This window comes from Lissotriton helveticus, chromosome 7 (assembly GCF_964261635.1).
Source record: "Lissotriton helveticus chromosome 7, aLisHel1.1, whole genome shotgun sequence".
NCBI classification, from domain to species: Eukaryota; Metazoa; Chordata; class Amphibia; order Caudata; family Salamandridae; genus Lissotriton; species Lissotriton helveticus.
In genome coordinates, this window is record NC_136068.1 from 1,614,995,871 (window position 1) to 1,615,017,281 (window position 21,411).

Below are 21,411 nucleotides of genomic sequence, written 5' to 3' on the forward strand. Positions count from 1 at the left end.
CTGTGTGTGTGTGTACGTGCATGCGCGTGTCCTGATCCATTGCGAATGGGAACAGCATGCCGGAATCTGAACGCGTGTTCACGTGCGCGACCTGATCGATTCCGGCATGCTGCGCGTGCCCATCTCTTGTCTCCCTCTTGGCTCCTTGTAAGCAGAGCCGACGACAATAGGGTCTCGCTGCGACAGGGCTTTCGCCCTGTGACGCAGGTGCGAGACCTAAAAACCGTGCTACGCAAACAGATGATGGACATAATGCTGAATAAATCATACATTCATCTCCAGTCAAGAGATCTGGGTTAAAGCCATCATTCTTTTGCTGACCATCCCACCCCAGTTTAGACCCAGCCATATGCAAATCAGTCTTGACCTTGTGCCTCATGGGAACAGTCCAGACCGAACTGCCAAGCCAGGTCCTCCCTGGACCGGAAAAAAAGCATCTGTGGACCGGTTTCTGGGTATTACCCTAGATCAGCCAGGCTAGCTTGAATCCAGTGGCACAGTGAGCAAGGGACCCACTACTGGGTATACCATCCAACTTAGGGTGAAAAGTGCTACATAAACAGATGATGGACGGAATTGTCAGCATTCTGTCCATCATTTGTTTGCTGTAACACTTTTCGCCCTAAGTGGGATGGGTATGCCCAGACGGGGTCCCTTGCTCACTGTCCCACTGGATTCAAGCTAGCCTGGCTGAAGAAGGGTGACATATCCTGAGCCCCGTCCCAGGATGCTTGTTTACGGTCCAGGGAGGACCTGGACTGTTCCCGTGGGGCACAGGGTCAAGACTGATTTGCATATGGCTGGGTCTAAACTGGGGGGGCGTAGTGGGCAACACGATGGATTTAACCCTGATCATTTGACTGGGGGAGAATGTTGGCATTGTCAGCATTCCATCCATCATTTGTTTGCTGTAACACAGTTAAAAAACCAGCAAAAACTAAATACAGCGCACAGTCAAAAAACTGAGGTCAGAATTTTAAAAAAAAGGGGAAAAAGGGAGTCCAGCTTGCTCTTTGTAGTCTACAGCGGTCGTTCAGTGTTGCCCAGGACAATATTACCTGATCCCTGTAGATACACCACAGACCCCAACATGAATGAACAGATTTTGTCCCACAAGTGTACAATCTATTAAAACAGACTTCACAGAGACTAAGGGGAAGATCTATAAATCTTTCATATCTACCACAAACAGATGTTCTAGGGATGCAATAACAAACCCTTAGATAATTCACTGCCGCCATGTTATAATGATGGATATCAGAGAAGCCAACGGCACTAGACCACACCTCTGTCTAGAATTGATGTAACGGTGTACACCTTGTTAGGTAAGTTTCTGACTTCTTTCTGATGAACGTAAAAGAGGGAGGAAAACCCCATTGGTGCATCACTTGAGTGAAACCAGTACATCAAATGTAGTAGCATAAACCTAGATCATGCAACAATGATTTTTAATCTGAAAGATAATTCCCAAACCGCTTTTAAATTATCAGCAAAACTTGGGCAGTGACACTCAAAATCGTGACAAATAAGTAATAATAATGTATATAGGGGTCACAATGATGTTGCCACGAGGTCCAATTCCCCTTCCCTAAGTCAGATGATTGCTCAAACAGAGAGGCTTCTACTCGGGCAAAAAATATTGTTGGATAATTATAGTGATTATGAAGTTTAACAGTACATGTGAGAAGGGTCTTCAAGTGCTAATTAGAGAGTGGCCATGTACAACTAAATGTTATTGCATAAATACATAGGTGCACTGGCATACAGTGGATGTTTACGTCATACTGAACCATATCAGGCTCTTACCTGATGGCCTGCATCGGCCGATGCCAGGGCTTCTTGGAGCACACCCGGACATAATCTTTTTTATTAATGTTTTCCAGGAATTTCACATACAGACGCTGGTACCTGTTTTTGGCATCACCAAAATATCCCAAATACTGTGGATGGAAACAAAAAAGAGTATTGAAGCTTACAAGTCGCATAAGAAATTAGTTACTTACCTGTAACTCTAGTTCTCTAGCATTTGTATCTTTCATATATTTGGATGCTTGAATCATTCCCTGTTGTCAAGCTTGGATGTTTGAATCATTCCCTTTTATCAAGCTTTTGTCCAGCTTAATTTGCAGTACACAGTGTTGAAATGGCCATAGGTCTTGATAACAAGGTTTGTTTGATAGCACATCCACCTCATGTGAAGCAACCGGAGCTTCAGCCATTGAGGTGGAAGTGTCAGCTCTCCTACTCCCCCTAGATGCCATCATAGCTCAGATTTCATAGCACAAGTGTGAAGAGAGAACGCAATGAATAAGCCTTTGACCGGAGTAGAGGGAGAGTAGCATGTGAATATATGAAAGATATCAAGGCTGAAAACCTGGAGCTACCGGTAAAAAACTAATGTGTTCTCCAGCATTGATTCTTTAATGTATTCACATACTTGATTCAGAAAAGGAAGCAGTACAAAACAATTATAATAAATATAGGAAAGCGGGAAGCAGGCTCAATTTTATTAAAACTGGTTTGGTTTCTGAGGACTGCCTGCCCCAAGGCCTGTCCGGCTTATGCGCTCACATCAAGGAAGTAGTGCTTTGTGAATGTGTGCCAGCTCCTATAAGCAGCTGTACTGCAAATGTCTTGGAAGGGTACACCAACGAAGAGTGCAGAAGTCGTAGCCATGCTCCTGGTGGAATGCTCCCTCACTTTTTCCTAGAGTGGGCACTTGTTATGCTATGTTATGTTGATTTGTAGAGTGCACTAATCACCCAAGAGGGTATCCAGGTGCTTGGGCAGGTGTGTGGTCCCCAAGGAATTTATTCGAAGAGCCAGGTATTCAGCTTCTTGTGCAACTCAAGAAGTGAGGAGGAGGCTCTGGTGTGATGAGGGAGGTCATTCCATGTCTTGGGTATGATGCAGGAGAATGAGCGACCTCCAGTTTTACTTTTGCGGATGCAGGGAGTGTGTGAGAGTGAGGCATAGCGTAGGTGTCTGATGGGTTTGTGAAAGCGTAAGCGTCTCTTCATGTATACTGGTCCTGTGTTGTGTAGGGCTTTGTATGTGTGTGTGAGAAGTCTGAATTGGCTGCTCCTGTAAATGGGGAGCCAGTGAAGCTTCCTGAGGTGGGGTGTGATGTGGGTGCACATGGGAGGTCGAGTAGGAGTATTGCAGTGGTGTTCTGGATGTGGAGATTCCGGCATAGAGAGTGTTGCTGTAGTCCAGTCTGGTGATGAGTGCTTGCGTAATGGTCCATTTGGTGTTTCGAGGCAACCATTTAAAGATCTTTTGCAGCATGCATAGGATGTGGAAGCAAGATGAGCACACTGCGTTGACTTAAGCCATCATGTTGAGCTTGTCATCTAGGATGTGCCCAAGATTCTTTGAGTGGTCGGTGGGTGTTGATCCTAGCTCAGACAGCCACCAGCTGAAGTCTACTGGGGAAGTTTTGTTGCCAAACACCAGTTATTCAGTCTTGCCGAAACTAAGCCTCAGGCTGTTGGTTCGCCTTCAGTCTCCTATCATGATCATGCAGTTGGTAAAGTTGGTTCTGGTGGTGGTTGATTTGTCTTCCAGGGATGTTCTCGGCATAGGAGATGATGGTGATGTCTTGTGATTGGATGATGTTGACAAGCGGTGTCATGTATATGTTGAAAAGGGGGAGGTTGAGGGACGATCGCTCTGGGACTACGCAAATCAGTTCCTTGGTCTCCGATGTGAAGGCTGGCAGCCTGTGAGGTAGGAACAGATCCATTTAAGAGTGGATCCTTGTATGCCAATCTCGTGGAGTATTCTGATGAGGGTGTTGTGGGAAACGGTGTCGAAGGCCACAGTGAAATCGAGCAGGATGAGGGCCGCTGTATCTCCACTGTACAGGATAATTCAAATATTGTCAGTGTCCGCGATGAGTGCCATTTCAGCACTGTAGTTCTTTCTGAATCCCGATTGAGTGTTGTCTAGAAAATGATGGAGTTCGAGGTGGGCTGTGAGTTACTTGTTGATGGTCTCTTTGGCAGGATAGGGAAACAGGGAAATGGGGAGGAAGTTGCTTAGCTGAATCGGGTTGGCTGTGGGCTTCTTGAGGAGGACATTGGTTTCTGCAAGTTGAATATGCTACTTACCAGTATGCATCTGTTCTTGGCATGTAGGGCTGCTAACATTCATATCTTAGCATTAGATCGCCGCCTAGTGTTGGGTCCGGATGATCGCACATTGTTGTCCTGGAAGAGTCTTCGAAGTATCCTGAGATAGGTGGCTCCTCCCCTGGACTACAGTGCGCATGGGCATCGGCTCCATCCCCAGATTGTTTTTCGCCATTGTGGCAGAAGATGGAGTGAAAAGTGTAAAGGATGTCCATGCTAATGACTGAATACAATAGTATATCTGCAGCTGCAACAGGCACCGGGGAGGAGGGTGGGCGATATGAATGTTAGCAGCCCTACATGCCAAGAACAGATGCATACTGGTAAGTAGCATATTCAGTTCGAGGCATGTGGGCTGCTAAATTCATATCTTAGCATAGAATACATAGCAGTCCCTCCATCAGCGGCGGTTGCCCGTGCCAGCTGCAGAAACCTGAAAGAGTGTCTTGAGAACAGCCTGTCCTACAGCAGCTTGCTGCTTGGAATGTACATCAACACAGTAGTGTTTTGTAAAGGTATGTGGTGTAACCCACGTGGCTGCTCTGCAAATGTCCTCTAAAGGAATGTTCCCTAGGAAAGCCATGGATGCCCCCAATTTGCGTGTGGAGTGAGCCCTTGGGGGTATCGTTAGAGTGCGCTTGGCCTTTTGATAACATATTTGGATGCACTTAATCCACCTGGCTATTCCTGCTTTGGAAATAGGGTTGCCTTTGTGATGTGGTGCGAAGGCAACAAAAAGTTGTTTTGTCTTTCTAAAGGGTTGTGTCCTGTCTATGTAGTACATCAACGCCCTCCGCACATCTAAGGTATGGAGCATTCTTTCCGCTACCGTTTGTGGGTTTTGGAAGAATGCCGGCAAGTCAATAGTTTGGTTGAGATGAAAGTGTGACACCACCTTCGGAAGGAATTTGGGGTTAGTGCGTAGCACTACCCTATTTGGATGAATCTGAATGAAAGGCTCTTGGATTGTGAGCGCCTGTAGCTCACTAACACGCCTTAGTGACGTAATAGCTATTAGGAAAGCTACTTTCCACGTTAGGAACTGGAGTTCACACGAGTGCAGTGGCTCAAAAGGTGGTCCCATCAGTCTGGTGAGGACCACATTGAGGTTCCACACCGGAGCTGGTGGTGTTCTTGGGGGAATGACTCGTTTCAGACCTTCAAGGAAAGCTTTAATGGCAGGCACTCTGAAGACAGAGAGATGCTGCCTGTTCTGAAGATAAGCCGCTATGGCGGATAGATGTATCCGAATGGAAGTGTACGCTAGATTGCACTTGTAAAGATGCAACAGATAGCAAATGATGTCAGGGATAGATGCATCTAGCGGGTTGATGTCATTGGCTGTACAGTAAATGACAAAACGCTTCCATTTTGCAGCATAGCATGCTCTGGTAGTTGGCTTCCTTGCCTCCTTGATGATGTCCATGCATTCCGGAGGTAGGTTAAGGTATCCAAACTCTAGGACTTCAGGAGCCAGATCGCCAGGTTGAGCTGTTGTGGATCTGGATGCTGAATTTCTCCATGGTTCTGCGTTAAAAGTCTGGGCGCGAGGTGCAGTCTTTGATGCGGCACCACCGAGAGTTCGAGGAACGTGGTGTACCATGCTTGGCGCGCCCACGTTGGAGCAACTAGGATGAGTGTCAGCGAGTGCTGCCTTAGCTTTCTTGCCACCAGCGGTATCAGAGGGGCTGGCGGAAAAGCGTACGCAAATCTGCCTGACCAGTTCATCCATATCGCATTCCCCTGCGACTGTGGGTGAGGGAACCTGGCGGCAAAGTGTTGGCATTTTGCGTTTTCTTTTGTGGCAAACAGGTCTATCTCCGGATGACCCCACTGCTGGAAGTACGGGTGGAGGACAGATGGGTGTATCTCCCACTCGTGCATTTGATGGCTGTACCTGCTGAGCAGATCCGCCATCTGATTGTCCTTTCCTGGGAGGTGTTCTGCCATGAGGAAAATGTTCCTCTGAATGGCCCACTTCCACATGCTCTGAGCCAGATGAGACAGCTGTGGCGAGTGGGTGCCTCCCTGCTTTTGAATGTAGTACATCGCGGTCATGTTGTCCGTCCGGACTAACACTACCTTGTTAGTACAATGAAGGACTTGATCGCCATGAAGATTGCCATCAGTTCCAGATAATTGATGTGCATCTTCTGTTGTTGCGTCGTCCATAGTCCCTGCACTGTGTAAGTGAGCAGATGAGCTCCCCACCCCTGGAGAGATGCGTCCGTTGTCAGGATAATCTGTGGCACTGGCTCCTGGAACAGTCGGCCCTTGCAAAGGTTGTGTGGAGTCCACCAATGCAGAGAGTCGTATGCCCGACTGGTAACCAACACTAGGTCTGTCAATTGTCCCTGAGCCTGTGTCCACTGATTTGCTAAGCACTCCTGGAGCGGGCGCATATGTAACCGTGCGTGAGGGACTATGAAGATGCAGGAGGCCATCATGCCTATCAACTGCATGAACACTCTCGCCGGAAGTGAGTGTTGTGGTCTGAACTTCCGGATTAGAGACTGCATGCTGTCTATCCTGACTTGGTTTGGTTGAGCCATGGCCGTCAGGGTATTGATCGTCGCACCCAAAAACTGCCGGACATGTGCCGGCTGAAGATGCGACTTTGGGTAGTTCAACGAGAAACCTAGACGGTGAAGGAGGTGAATGGTGGTCGACATGTCCGCGGCGCACTGTCGTTCCGACTTGGCTTGAACGAGCCAGTCGTCCAGGTAGGGGTAGATATGGATGTTCTGCCTCCTGAGGTGCGCCGCTACTGTCGCCAGACACTTGGTAAACACCCTTAGGGCTGTGGTGACACCGAAGGGTAGGACCTTGAACTGGTAATGCTTGCCTTGAATAGTGAACCTGAGGTATTTCCTGTGGGACGGGTGTAGTGGAATGTGGAAGTAAGCATCCTTGAGATCTAAGGTTGCTAAGAAGTCCCCTTGGTTTAAGAAGGGAAGAATCTGTTGCAGTGTAAGCATATGGAAATGTTCTGATAGTATGTACAGGTTGAGGGGACGTAGATCTAGAATGGGTCTGAGAGATCCGTCCTTCTTTGGAATAAGGAAGTACAGGGAATATACCCCTGTGCCCTCCTCCTCCACCGGTACGAGCTCGATTGCGCCTTTTTGCAGCATCGCCACTACTTCCTGCTGCAAGAAGTGCAAGTGCTCTGCGGACATAGGCCGTTGCCTTGGTGGAATGTTGGGTGGAGTGGACTTTAACTCTAGACAATAACCGTACTGGACAAGTTGTAGCACCCACCTGTCTGTGGTGATGTTTCTCCAGACGGGCAGGAACTGCTGCAGTCTCCCCCCGACAGGTGTTAAGTGGTCGGGGGGCAGCGACAGAGAGTCACTGTTTGCTTGGGGTAGAGGAGCGGGAGTTGTTGTTTCCTCTGCCGCGACCTCTGTTGCTGTTATTTCTGTAACCTCCCTTGTTCTGTTTTGTGAACGAGGATTGTGATCCACCCCTGGAGAATTGCGATTGTTGACCCAATTGTCCTCTGGTGACGCCACGTGCACCTGAGCGACGAAAATTATTGCCACGAAACTGTTGTGATTGCAGGGCCCCCATGGACTTAGCAGTTTCTGTGTCCTTCTTTATCTTTTCGAGGGTGGTGTCAACATCTGGACCAAACAGTCTATCAGGATTGACTGGCTGATTAAGTATGGTTGTCTGAATATCAGGTTTAAACCTTGATATGCGGAGCCAAGCTTGTCGTCTTAGCATGACGCTAGTGTTGATCGCTCTAGCAGCTGTGTCTGCGGCGTCAAGTGCACACTTGATGGCTGCGTTGGAGATCAGTTTCCCTTCCTCTATAAGCAGTTTGGTGCCCTCTTGAAACTGTGGAGGCAGGTGTTGTAAAATCTGCTCTAGGGTGTCGTAATGCGCCCTATCGTAGCGTGCTAAGAGTGCTTGTGTATTTGCAATACGCCAAAAGTTTGCAGCTTGTGCCGCCACTCTTTTGCCCCCTGCCTCTAGCACTTTGGACTCCTTGTCTGGGGGAGGAGCTTCACCCGTTGTCTGGGAGTTGGCCCGTTTTCTGGCATTTGCGACCACAAGAGAGTCCAGTGGCAACTGTCCCCGAATGTATGCAGGGTCTGCAGGTGCTGGTCTGTACTTTTTTTCGATACGTGGATTGACCACTCTCGCTCTGGTAGGTTCTTTAAAGATGTCAGCTGCGTGCTTGAGGACTCCCTTGAGCATAGGCAGCGTTTTCACAGTTCTTTCAGAGACTGAAAAAGTGTCAAAGAGAAAGTCCTCTTCTACCGGGTCAGCATGCATGTCCACATCATGATTAGCAGCTGCCCTCTCAATGAGTGCATGAAAACCTGCAGAATCCTCTGTTGGGGATGCACGTGCACTGAAAGGCTGTGGGTCTTGCCCCACACCTTGGGTGCCTTGGTCACCAATGTCATCATATGCATCTGGATGTGCATCCGGTTCATTGATGGGGAAGGTGTATTGGTCCTCCTCATCATATCCCTCACCCTCAGAGTGTTCTGGTGAGGGAGTAGGGCTTCTTCTTGGAGGAGGCTGGATAGGTTCTATGAGGTTAGAAACGTCCTGAGGAACCCTTTTTTTCTTTAGTGGGATGACATAGGAGTCCAGAGGCTCAGAAGTAATCCTCCTTTTGTATAGGGATAATTTGCCAGTGTTGGCGTCGATGAAGTGCTCAGAATCGTCCTCTGATTCGAGCTCTCGACCCGAAGGTACCCCTGCCGTAGAAGAATCCGACTTCTTTGGCGTCGATTTCGTAGAAAAAGCCTTCGGAGCCTCTTTCGGCGGCAGAAGGAAGAGAAGCTTACTCTTAGGCTTTGCCGGAGTGTCTTTCGGCGTCTGAGGCGACGGTAACGGAGCCGACGTAGCAGCGGCCTTGTCCCTGATTCTCTGCAGCGAAGCGGCAATGGGGGACACTTCACTTACGGTGGCTTTTGGCGCTGACGAGGATGTCTTGACCTTCCCCTCGGATCCGACGTCATGGTGGCCTTTCGGAGTCTTGGACGCCGATGCAGCTGGCGCCGACCCGGAGTCCTTGGATCGATGCGCAGATGTGCCAGCCGTCGATCCGTGTGCTTGTGTCGCCTCCGACTCCACTACGCGACCGACGGACGGAGTCCCAGTCGGAACCGGAGCCGTGCCGCTGGCCTTGGCGTGCTTAGACGGTGTCGCAGCGGTTGATCCGTGCCGACCACCCTTCTTCGAGGATCCCTCCTCTGGCGCCGATTCGACCGACTTCTTCGACTTCTGTGGACCGGAGGTCGACGGAGCCGATGCGGCGGCGGGTGCAGTAGTTTTCTGTTGGCCGGCCGCCATTTTAGGGACGCTCGAGTCCTTAAGTTTCGGTTTCGTTTTCGGGTCGGCCATTTTAGGCGTAGCCGATACCGTAGGTTTCGGTTTCGGTTTCGATCCGGCCTGCCCAGCAAGATTGTCCGTGGCCGGGCCTGAAGGCGGGGCCGAGGCTTGCGGTACGGGGTCTTGGGTAAGGCCAACTGGCGATCCCGTGACCCGATCGTGATCTTCGAAACCTTCGGGGCATAGCTCGTCCCCTGAGCTATCCGCCGCGGCCCCATAAATCTCTTCAACGTCCCCTACCTCGTCGACGTATTCAAGGCCTTGATCCACGACTCCGTCGTCGTCTACCGGATCCGCCTCGACCTCCGTTTCGGGTGGGGATATTTGGAGATGATGACCCTGTTCATCTTCTTCTTGGTCGCCGAAGATGTTTTCTGGATCCGGGGCCGCTTGTCTGGCCTCCAGGCGCACCGCGCCCCGAAGCTTGAGAGTCTTTTTCGACCTGAATTGAGCGCAAGCCTTACACTTGCCGTCGTCATGGTCCGGTGAAAGGCATTTGTTACAGACCGGGTGCAGGTCTATATGTGGGTACTTGGACCCACAGAGCGGACAGTACTTAAACGGACTCCGCTCCATGCTGGAAAGTCGTGGTCGTGTCGCGATGAGAAGGCCTCGATGTCCGAAGAGTGAAAAAACTCCGCTGAATCCGACTCCAAGAGTCGGAAGAACTCGAGACCGTGCGCAAACAATACCGACGCCATAAATACAAGGCCTTTTGGCCTTAAAAAGTTAGTTTTACCCGGTTCCGACCGAGAGAAGTCGAGACCGCATCCGAACCTACTGGCGGAAAAAAACAATCTGGGGATGGAGCCGATGCCCATGCGCACTGTAGTCCAGGGGAGGAGCCACCTATCTCAGGATACTTCGAAGACTCTTCCAGGACAACAATGTGCGATCATCCGGACCCAACACTAGGCGGCGATCTAATGCTAAGATATGAATTTAGCAGCCCACATGCCTCGAACTTCCATTCATCCGTAAAAGTGGCAAACATAACGGAGGTTGATGATGATTGCGTCAGGGAGGTGCTTATTGGTGGTATTCCCAGATTGCAGAGGTGGTGGGAGCATGGGTTGCCATTGTGTCTTTTCTGGTGATTGATGTCTTTTCAGTCAGGTGGCCATCTTTGTTGGTGGTGAGTAGATTAAAAATGAATTCTCCAAGGTTGGGTTGTTGTGCAAAGTTGCTGTATAGGTTTGCGATTTTGTGGTAAAAGAAGTTGGATAGGTTGTCGCAGAGTTGTTGGAAGGTAACAATCTTGACCACAGTGACTGAAGGCGAGGTGAAATCCTTGACGATCGAGACGATCTCTTTGCAGCTGTTGGAGCTTCCTTCAGTGCTTTCCACTAGATCTTGGGGTCTCTTATTTTCTGGTGACAGCGGAGGGAGCTGAGCCAGTCTTTCTCTGTAATTTTGCCCCAGCTGTGGCTTGGAATGCTGAAACTGGTAGGGGTGTTCACTTGAGGTGTGTTGATTTGAAAGTGTATGATGGAGTGGTCAGTCCCTGTGAGCGGTGCAGTTGAGTTGTATTTGTCGCTGCCACTTGTGGTGAAGATGGGATCCAGTGTGTGTCCTGTGGTGTGTGTTGGTTCTGAGAAGAGCCGGCTGAGTACAGCGTTGCTCATACTTTCCAAATTTGCTGTGGAGCAGGAGTCATTTCGGTCTTCCAGATGAAAGTTGTGATCACCGAGGAGAATGTAGGCTCTAGAGTTGATGGTAGGCAGAGCAACGAAATGGGTGATAAAGTTGGTAAAGGTGTCTCATGGTCCAGGTAGACTGTAAGCAAGGGTTCCGTTGACGTTTTCGGAGATTTACGGCTTGAAGTGCAGGTGTTTCATGAAAGGGGTGACCATCTCTGTAGATGTGCATTTGATAGATTCCTTGTAAAGGATAGTGAGTCCTCCTCATGGCTTGTGAAGGCGGACCTGTAAAGTGATCTTGTAGCCCACTGGGATATCGGGAGCAGATGAGGGGTTGAGCCAGGTCTCTCTGATGAAGAGGAGGTCCCATATTTCGGTAGTGTTTCTGCTGAGAGATCATGTGTTGAGAAGCATGCATGCGAGTGGGTGTTGACGTGCAGGTTTGCTGTGGCATGTGGTATAGGATGGGCATGTAGACGTTGTTGGTCCCTGTATAGCATGTGTGTTAGGAGGAGGCATTGAGGGCATTGTTAATATTTGCGGGGTGTGGGTAGGTGGCTGCTGGGGAACCAGCAGTGGGTGCAGGTGGAATCGCCTACCGTGGTGTGAGGTAGCAGTTGAGGGAGTGGCATCCAGGGTCTAACTACCTGAGTGCTGAGAAGTACTGCTGGTTGGAGATTGGGCCAGGGTTCCTGACGCTGGGCATGGACCAGGGTGCAGAAGGTGGGGGGGATTTGGAAAGAATTAATATAGCATTACTGGTTCATTCAAGTGAAAGTCAGGAGGAACCTTGGCTATACATTTAGGGTTCGTCTCTGGTTCTTGATAGTGTATGCTTGCATCTCTCCTACCCTCCTTAGTGATGTAAGCACTAGAAGAGATTTTCCATCATAGGGCGCAGTACAGGTGGATACACTTAAAGGAGTCCCTTCATAAACCCTTATGATTCTCTGAGAGAACAAAGTTGGTGAGGTGATATCATTTTATTTCTTTATTGTCACATTGGATAAAATTCTGAGTTAAAAACAGATAAAAACACATATTTACAACAATATTTACAAAAAATACAGACTAAGACTTCATTATAAAATAAAACATTCTTAATTCATAGCTATTTACAAATGCAATCAACACTAAGAACCACTTCTATCTCAGACAATCTAATCCCGAGGCCAAGCGGTTTCTAAACATTTCGAGACAGAGAATACTATGTAAGGACTAGTGTCAGAATCACACATCCTCAGTGATTTTTTGTATCATCTAGTTCCCACCAAGCGGCAAAGTGGTGCAGTCTATCTAGTTCTCTGTATTGAGTAGGTTGTGCAAAAGAATAATAAGTGTTCCTCGCTTTTTTTAGTTAATAGTCATACAGGATACTGATTACATTTGAGTGATTATGCCCACTACTTGCTAGTAAAGGAGGCCAACTGAAGAGTTCCCAACCTCAATTTAATGTGCAGACATCTAATTGAAGGAGAATTGAAGTGATACAAGAACTCTTTGAATCTTGGGCCTAAATTGATCGACTACCCAAGTATGGGTCCATTAGCAAATTCTCCCACTCACAATACCAAACTCTTTCTTTCACGGTGTTACATGTGATGGAAGAAATCAAGGTGGCATTTTACCAGTAGTCTCCTAAACCAAGGGTTGTCTGGGAGGTCTTACTGTGCCTCAGCCAATAGATCCTGAATGTCTGGAGTCTCAGTAAAATATGACGCACACCCTTCCTGTGGGGGTTCCAGCTCATCTGTGGACCAAATGCATAACCAAAAAAGAATGGGCCTCAATTTAAATAACCCATTTTTTGGTTTTAATACTAGGTTCAGTCCCAAAGTCACCTAACATTCGTTTTTCAATTCTTCTAAATCTTGAAATTGGTGTCAAGGATGAATATTTTAGAAGTGATTAAGTGTGGGTGTGTTTCTGTGTGCAGAAGATGTTGTCGACTTGGCCTTGATGAACTTCCTAATTGTGGAAGTCTGAAATATTTTGACAAAGAGTGTCCACCTATATGTTTTGGAGTCCTGGATTGTGGTCTACGGCAATGTTGACTTTGTGAGAAATGGCCCAGTCCCATAGAATCTGAGTCCATGACAACATTTCCTCCCCATGCTTGGCTATCTAATACATAAATGCTGTCCCATATTTCAGGATGAGGACTGCTTGGCCTGCCAGTCTTGCTAGGAACACCTGTAAGCCTAGTCTTATAGCGCTGAGTTCTACCACATTGATTTGAACCACCTTTTCTCTGTCTGACCAGAAGCCTTTGGTTGACAGCTCTTACAGGTGATTTCCCAGCCGTTTATGTAAGCATTTGTAGTTAGAATTACTCAGTCTGATAAAGGCTTGACAGTTAAACTTGCTTTCAGATTTGCAGGAAATCTCCACCACAATCGTGCTCATTTCAGTCGCCTTGTGACCCGTGCTGTCATCCAATTAACCATCTATTTGTTTCCACAGTATAGCCAGATCTCATTCAAAGCCTTGTAAAAGGAATTACCCTAATACAGGATATAAGGCCAAGTAAAGATTTCTACTGTGTGGCCATGATTGATTGTCTCCCAATAAAGAGAGACAAGCTCCACGTACCAAGTGGAGATGATGTTCCTTTTCGGGTGGGTGGGCACGTGGTCTTTTTACAAATTGCAACATATGTCCTCTTTGAAACAATTGCGGCACCATTTTGTCTGATGTTATGGTCTCCCATGCAGGGGCAAAGTAGAAAATACCCCCCACACATACTTTTTTGGATTGAGATGCAAAGGGGAGGAGCAGCTGCGCAAAGTCAAGCTCTCTTTTGGCTTTCTGTTGAGTGTGATTGAGAAGTGCTCCTCAGCAGTCTTCGATACCCCAGTTTTTGGTTGCGTTTGGGAAGAAATGCGTTACTTACCTGTAACTGCAGTTATCCAGTATTAGTGTCTTTCATAGATTCACATGCCTGAATCATTCCCCGTCGTTGAGACGGGAGCCTCCGGTATATATAAAAGTAATGTCCTAAGACATACATAGAAAAGAATAGGCCTAAGGGTCTCACCTTAGTGTCCTATCCACGTCCTTATGTAAAAAGGACCAAAACAGGGTAGGCCCAAGGGTCCCACCTTGGTGGCCTATCTGTGTCCTTTTGTACAAAGGACCAAAGTAAAGAAAACCAACCAATCAGCTACCACCTCTCCTTCTAGAACCTTCCTGTCAGGAGCCCAAGTCTCTCAGATTTTCGTACGCACCAAGCTAGTTAGGCGTAAACTTGTTAGAGAGATAGGTGAGTCCTTCCAGGGGAGGCGGGAGGGTGCATGTGAATCTATGAAAGACACTAATACTGGATAACTGCAGTTACAGGTAAGTAACGCATTTCTTATCCAGTATTTGGGTGTCTTTCATAGATTCACATGCCTGAATCAGAGTAGCAAGCAATATATTATGCACATTTTTGATGGAACATCATATACGAGTCTGAGATAATACATATCATGCGCCTGCAAACCACCAAAATGCATTGTCATGTAAATAGTAGTAAAAGAATGTGCATACCAGTAAAGGATGGAGGGATGTAGGAAGGCTCACCTCACTGGAATAGATGGCGAAGCACTGCTCGGCCCACTGCTGCATCCTTCATCAGCTCAGTATCCAGGCAGTAGTGCCTGGTGAAGGTGTGCGGGGACTTCCAGGTCGCCGCTCTGCAGATGTCCAATACCGGCACTCCAGCAAACAATGCCGCAGACGTGGACATGGCTCTAGTCGAATGAGCTTTGACTCGTGAGTCCAAAGGCCGTCCGGCCTTGTCATGACAAAAGGTGATCGCAGAAGAAATCCACCTTGAAATACTCTGTTTCGCCAGGGGCATGCCTTTCCGTGGTCTACTAAAGGCAATAAAAAGTTGAGATGACTTCCGGAAGTTTCTTGTCTTGTTGATGTAGAATTTAAGACATCTCTTCAGGTCTAGTGAATGCAGTGTCTTCTCGGCTGCAGTGGTAGGATTTGTGAAGAATGATCTAAGCACCACTGGTTCGTTAAGGTGGAAGTCCGAGGGGACTTTTGGAATGAACCGAGGGTTAGTCCGCAGAATGACCCTGTCTTCTCTGAATTGCATAAAGGGATCTTGGATGGAGAGAGCCTGCAACTCACTGACCCTTCTGGCAGAGGTTAGCGCCAGGAGGAGGGCCGTTTTCCAGGAGAGGAATTTGATCTCCGCTTTATGGATGGGTTCGAAGGGATGCTTCATTAACTGATGAAGTACCACATTGAGGTGCCACGATGGAGGAATTGGTCTTGGTCGTGGAAAGGACCTGTATAGGCCTTTTAGGAATTGTTTTATAAGCCTGTCCGCCCACAGGGACGGGCCCGTAGCAGTCCTTGTGAACCTGGAAATCGCCGCTAGATGCACTTTGATGGATGCATGTGCGAGGCCTGATTGCGCAAGATGCAATAGGTATGGCAGCAGCTGCTGTGGAGTGGTGTGGAAGGGGTGAAAGCCATTATCCACACACCAGGAACAGAATCGCTTCCATTTTAGTGAGTAGGTTTTAGTAGTGCTGCCCGCTCTAGCTTTCGCAAGGACGTCTCTGCACTCTTGCGGGATGTTCAGGTGGCTGAATTCGCGGTATTCAGGAGCCAGGCTGACAACTTCAGAGAGCTCAGATTCGGGTGGAGGACCTGCCCTTGGGACATCGTGAGCAGGGCTGGAAACTGCTGTAGGCGAAGAGGGGGCCGGGCGGAGAGGCAATGAAGTTCCGTGAACCAGTGCTGCCTCGGCCAGGATGGAGCAATTAGGATCAGAGTGCAGGGCTCCGACTTCATCTTCCTGAGAACCCTGGGTATCAGTGGGAATGGCGGAAAGGCATACGCAAATACGTTGCGCCATGTGATGGAAAATGCATTCCCGAGGGTTCCTGAGTGGTGATGCCTGCTTGCGAAGCTTGGGCATTTGGCGTTCTCTCTGGTGGCAAAGAGGTCGATTCGCGGGGTGCCCCACTCCTCGAAGATATGCTCCAGCACCTCCGTGTCTAGTTCCCATTCGTGGGAAGGAGACCTCTCTCTGCTCAGGGCGTCCGCCAAGACATTGTCCTTGCCCAGGACGTACTCCGCTTGCAATGTTACTCCATGTTCCAGAAGCCAGTTCCAGACCCTTTGCGATTCTCGCGATAGTGAGATCGAACGCGTCCCCCCCTGTTTGTTCAGGTAGTGCATCGTCGTGGTGTTGTCCGTCCTGACGAGCACTGGGGAGTTTCGAATGCGCGGTAGGAATGCCTGGAGAGCCAGGAAGACCGCTCTCAACTCCAGTAGATTGATATGGAGCTTGGTCTCCTGTGTCGTCCACTTGCCGTTGATCTGAAGTTCTTGGAGCACCGCTCCCCACCCTTCCAGGGATGCGTCCGTTGTTATGACGTGTGGTTCTGCAGGGAGGAGGAACGGCAGTCCCCTTGATGGGTGTTTGAGTAAACTCCACCATTGTAAGTGGTTGACCATGGGTCGAGTGACGCGTATGCGATCCTCGAAAGATCCCGTAGCCTGCGTCCATTGCCTTGTTAGTTGCTCTTGGAGAGGGCGCATTTTGAGGCGGCAGTGGGGAATGAGCAGTATGCATGAAGACATCATGCCGAGGAGGGACTTGAAGGTGCGGACCGGCAGTGTCTTCCGCGAAGCCACTGACTTGGCCAGGAAGATGAGTTTGACCTTTCTCTCCTGAGAGGGGAAAGCTCTGACGCGTACCGTGTCCAGAGTCGCTCCAAGGAACGTGATGACTTTGGTGGGTTCCAGTGTCGACTTCTCGCGGTTGAGGGTCAAGCCTAGTCGGTGGAAAAAATCCAGACAGGCGGTGGAGGATGAGGCTGCGGCGGTCGCAGATGGCGCTTTTACCAACCAGTCGTCCAGGTATGGGAACACCTGGTGGCCCTGTTGACGAAGGAAGGCTGCCACCGGGGATAGGCATTTGGTAAATATCCGTGGGGCAGATTTGAGGCCGAATGGAAGGACACGAAATTGGTAGTGTTGTCCTGCTACCGCAAACCTGAGGAACTTCCTGTGCCCTTTGAGGATAGGAATGTGGTAGTAGGCGTCCTGAAGGTCTAAAGACGTCATGTAGTCCCCTTCCTCCAGGAGACCCAGGATTTCCTGTAGAGTTACCATGCGGAACGATTGTTTCTTTAGGAACACGTTGAGTGCCCTGAGGTCCAGGATTGGCCGCCACTTTTTTCCTTTTTTGTGGATTAGGAAGAAGTGAGAGTAGAAACCTTTCCCCTTGTGGGCCTGTGGAACTCTCTCTATCGCTCCCTTTTGTAACATGGAAGCTATTTCCTGAAGAAGCAACCGTAGGTGCCTGTGGGATCGTTTGCAGGGTGGTGTCGGTGGGGGAATTGAGACAAATTCTAGGGAATGTCCAAATTGAATGAGTTGTAGTACCCACCGATCCGTTGTTATGGTTTGCCAATTTTTCAGAAAGTTTGAAAGTTTTCCTCCAATTTGTAAAGAATGCAATGGTGGGTGGGCTAGCCATTGAGACGAGTCATTGGCGGTTGCCTGCAGGGCGTTTTTGGTTTTTACCTCTGTAGTTCGACTTGCCGTAGGAAGTCTGGCGCCCCTGTTGGTTTTGCCGCTGTTGGAATTGTGGTTTGTTTTGTGAGTACGAATAGGACGATCTATTTTGGTAGGAACCTCTATATGAAGGTTGTCCTCTTCCTCTGTTGCCACGAAAGGACTGGGTCCGAAATTGCAGGGTACCAAGAGCCTTGGCAGTGTCCGTGTCCTTTTTAACAGTGGTGAGAGCCGCGTCAATTTGTTCACCAAAGAGGTGCTGGCCATCATAAGGCATATCCAGGATTCTAGTTTGTACTTCCTGGCGGAAGGAGGTGGCCTTGAGCCAACCCTGTCGTCTCAGTACTGCAGCACCTGCCAGTTGCCGAAAACCAGTCATGGCAGCGTCAATCGCGCAGTCTATGAGTTCGGAGGCAGACGTTTGGCCTTCTAAGAGGAGCGAATGAGCCTCCTCTTTGAGATCTTCTGGCAGATTAGAAAGGTAGGTGCAATGTCTGCCCAGAGTTGGCGATTGTAGCGGCCCAGAAGCGCAATTGAATTTGCCACTTTCACCGTCATGGCCGACGTGGTAGTGAAGCGTTTGCCAACCGCATCCAGTTTCCTGCCTTCCTTGTCAGGTGGCGTCGACAAAGGCGATGCTGGATTTCGCGAGTTCTTCTGTGCCGCTTGAGTCACTACAGAATCTGCCTTGGGGTGACCTGTGAGGCATGCTGGCGCCGAAGATGTTGCCTTGTATTTTTTATCTAGTCTGGGCACCACCACTTGTATAGAAGCTGGTGTTTGCATGAGTTGTTTGCCTTGCTTCCAGATAAAGTCAATGATTGGGATAGATCTTGTTGACTTCTTAGTGGGCTCCTTGAAATCGTAAAGGAAGCATTCAGTCTCTTGTGTTACCATAGAAATATGGAACATCTTGGCAGCCCTCTCTATGAGATTGTGGAATCCACCGATGTCTGCGGGTGGTGATTCCGAAGACTGTGGTTCTGGAGAGGCCGGAGAATGTGCCACATAGTCCTGGTCTGCATCCGGGTCCGACTCGTCGTCCTGGACTTCACCCTCTTCCTGTTCTCTCTCTTCTTCTTCAGATGAGAGAACGTCTTGTATTGGCACCTGTACCTTCTCAAGCACTAGTGGAGATGGTTTATGGCGAGGCAAAGGAGCGGGCACCTGTGCAGCTGGAAGTGCAGGTGTAGTGGGTTTCTCTGGAAACCTCTCTTTATAATCCCTTATTAGGAACTGGAGATCCGAGACGATGGATGCAGGGAGACACACCATTGGAGTAACTTGTGGCTGGGTGTCGACCAATTGCTCTACGTGGTCATCCTCTTCCGGCTCCTCATCTGTGGTTTGACACTTAAGCACCAAGTCTGATGGACTAGTTGCTTGTGTATATGAGTCCTCATCCGACTCCTGACCTTGCAATATACAGGCTGGAGGTAGCTGTTGCACCTTACTGGGCGACGTCAGGACTGGCGTAATCGGCCTTTTTGTGATTTTGACCGTGACATGGCTTACTTGAGGTGGAAAAGCATCCATGGCATGTGATAAAAGTGCAGACTCTTTCCATGGCCCTGTGGTCGTCGACGCTTGAGTCGACTGCTCCGTGTTATGCGGTGTCACTGTCGACGGTGTCTTCGTCGACGCCGTTTTCACCGACGGCAATTTCTCCACCGTCGACGGTTTACCCGTCGTCGACGGTTTTCCTGTCGTCGACGGAATGCTCCTCGTCGACGAGGTAGGCTTCGTCGACGGTGTGGTTTTCGTCGACGGTGTCGTCGTCGATGTCTTCGACGACGGTCTCGTCGTCGACGGTAGTATCTTTGTCGTCGATGGAGTGACTGGGATGGTCAACGGCGTAGGTCTACTCTGGTGACAGGAAGTTCCTTGCCAGACACTGAGGTCTTGCCCTCTGAGGACTTTTTGGAAGTCTTCATAGGAGGGGTGTCTGAGGGGCTAGGGGAAGTAACCCTTGGCCTCTTCAAGGAAAAATGTGAAATTCCAGAGACACTCTCACCTTCCGACACCAAGTCATCTGTTTTGTCCTTGAGTCTGTTGAGCCAGAGTAGTAGGCGTCCTTCTCGGTCCTTGAGGGTCTTGTTCGAGAAGGTCCTACATATCTTGCAGTCCTTGGCCTGATGGTGAGGGTAGAGACAGTATAAACAAGTTTCATGTTTATCCTCAACATGAAGTCTTTTCTTGCTGCAGGAGGAACAGGCCCTAAAAAGACCTTTCTTCTGGCTACCAGACATAATTATCCAAGTTGAATAAAGTCACTGTTTTGAAGAAAAAGAAGTTTCCTGAGGAGAACTCAGGTGGAGACTCCCTAGCACAACGTGCGGTAGAAAATCTGAGAGACTTGGGCTCCTGACAGGAAGGTTCTAGAAGGAGGTGGTAGCTGATTGGTTGGTTCTCTTTACTTTGGTCCTTTGTACAAAAGGACACAGATAGGCCACCAAGGTGGGACCCTTGGGCCTACCCTGTTTTGGTCCTTTTTACATAAGGACGTGGATAGGACACTAAGGTGAGACCCTTAGGCCTATTCTTTTCTATGTATGTCTTAGGACATTACTTTTATATATACCGGAGGCTCCCGTCTCGACGACGGGGAATGATTCAGGCATGTGAATCTATGAAAGACACCCAAATACTGGATAATATATCCTTGATTATAACGAGGTTTCAGCTGGAGGTATCATGGTCAAATATTGATTGAATCCTCTGCTGTAGACTTGGGACCTGCATGAACAACAAAAAGTGGCTGAGCCAAGCTGTCCGTATAGTGATTTTACTGTACCTGTTTCCGTCTTGATCATTTGGCGAGCCTCATCCAACTTGTTTGCCAAACAGGGTGTGGCCATCAACATCATGTCCAAATCTTTGACTGTACCCAAGGACATATGTCTATGAATCTGAGCTAACCATGTCCCTTAAAACAGTTGCTCCTGCTAGCTGACAGACGCCTGGGTTCAGGACATATATTGCTGCATCAATGAAGGCTGCCAATGTTATTGCCCCTTCCATGAGAATTGCCATATCAGCCACTTTTTTTGTCCTCTGGAATGACTGAGCTGTTGTGAGATGTCATGCCACATTTGGCAATCACAACACCCTAAAATCACTAGCACATAAGCTGCCTTAACAGATATTGCCCATTTAAGCCAATTATGTGGCCCAAATTGCCTATTCGTCAGCTGTTTCCTTGTGGAGGAGCAGACAATGGTGTGATACGGTTCTTTGTTCTACGGTGGGCTACTAATGTTATTAAAGTGTCCATTTGCGGGTAGCTGGTAAGACAAGATGGACCAAATCCAGGATCCTGAACATTTTCTCCAGTCGTGGTATTACTGCTAAAACTATAGCTGCCATCTTAATCAATGTTAATCCTTCTGACTAGGAATAATCTAGTTTAGGTATGGATTATACAGTTTTGTGTGGCTAATTAAAAATCACAAAGGAAGCATTGTTGTTCAACTAAAGTAATGTATAAATGTAACTTTTTAGCTGCTCTTTCCATCAGAGAATGAAAGCGAGCAATATCTTCTGGGGGAGAATCTCGATGATTGGGTGGGTTGTCATCCTCCTTGGGAATAACGTAGTCTTGTCATTCACCATTACCTCTATCATCCCCCAGCAGACGTTCACCTTCCTCCTCATTCCTATCTGAAAACAGTCACATTAGTCTTCCTCTCCCATATCCTTAGGAGTTGGCAATATAACTAGTTTGGGGACTGTTCTTGGAAATCGCCCCTTGG

At 48.6% G+C, this 21,411-nt stretch overlaps 1 protein-coding gene across 1 annotated transcript in view; it reads right to left on the minus strand.

Moving 5' to 3' along the window:
* The window catches only part of PRR12 (proline rich 12), a 602,934-nt gene that overhangs the window by 226,025 nt on the left and 355,498 nt on the right, over positions 1–21,411 (minus strand). Inside the window, exon 8 of the mRNA XM_078655282.1 lies at positions 1,807–1,940. Coding sequence (XP_078511408.1) covers positions 1,807–1,940 — 134 coding nt within the window. The remainder of the gene's footprint in view (positions 1–1,806; positions 1,941–21,411) is intronic.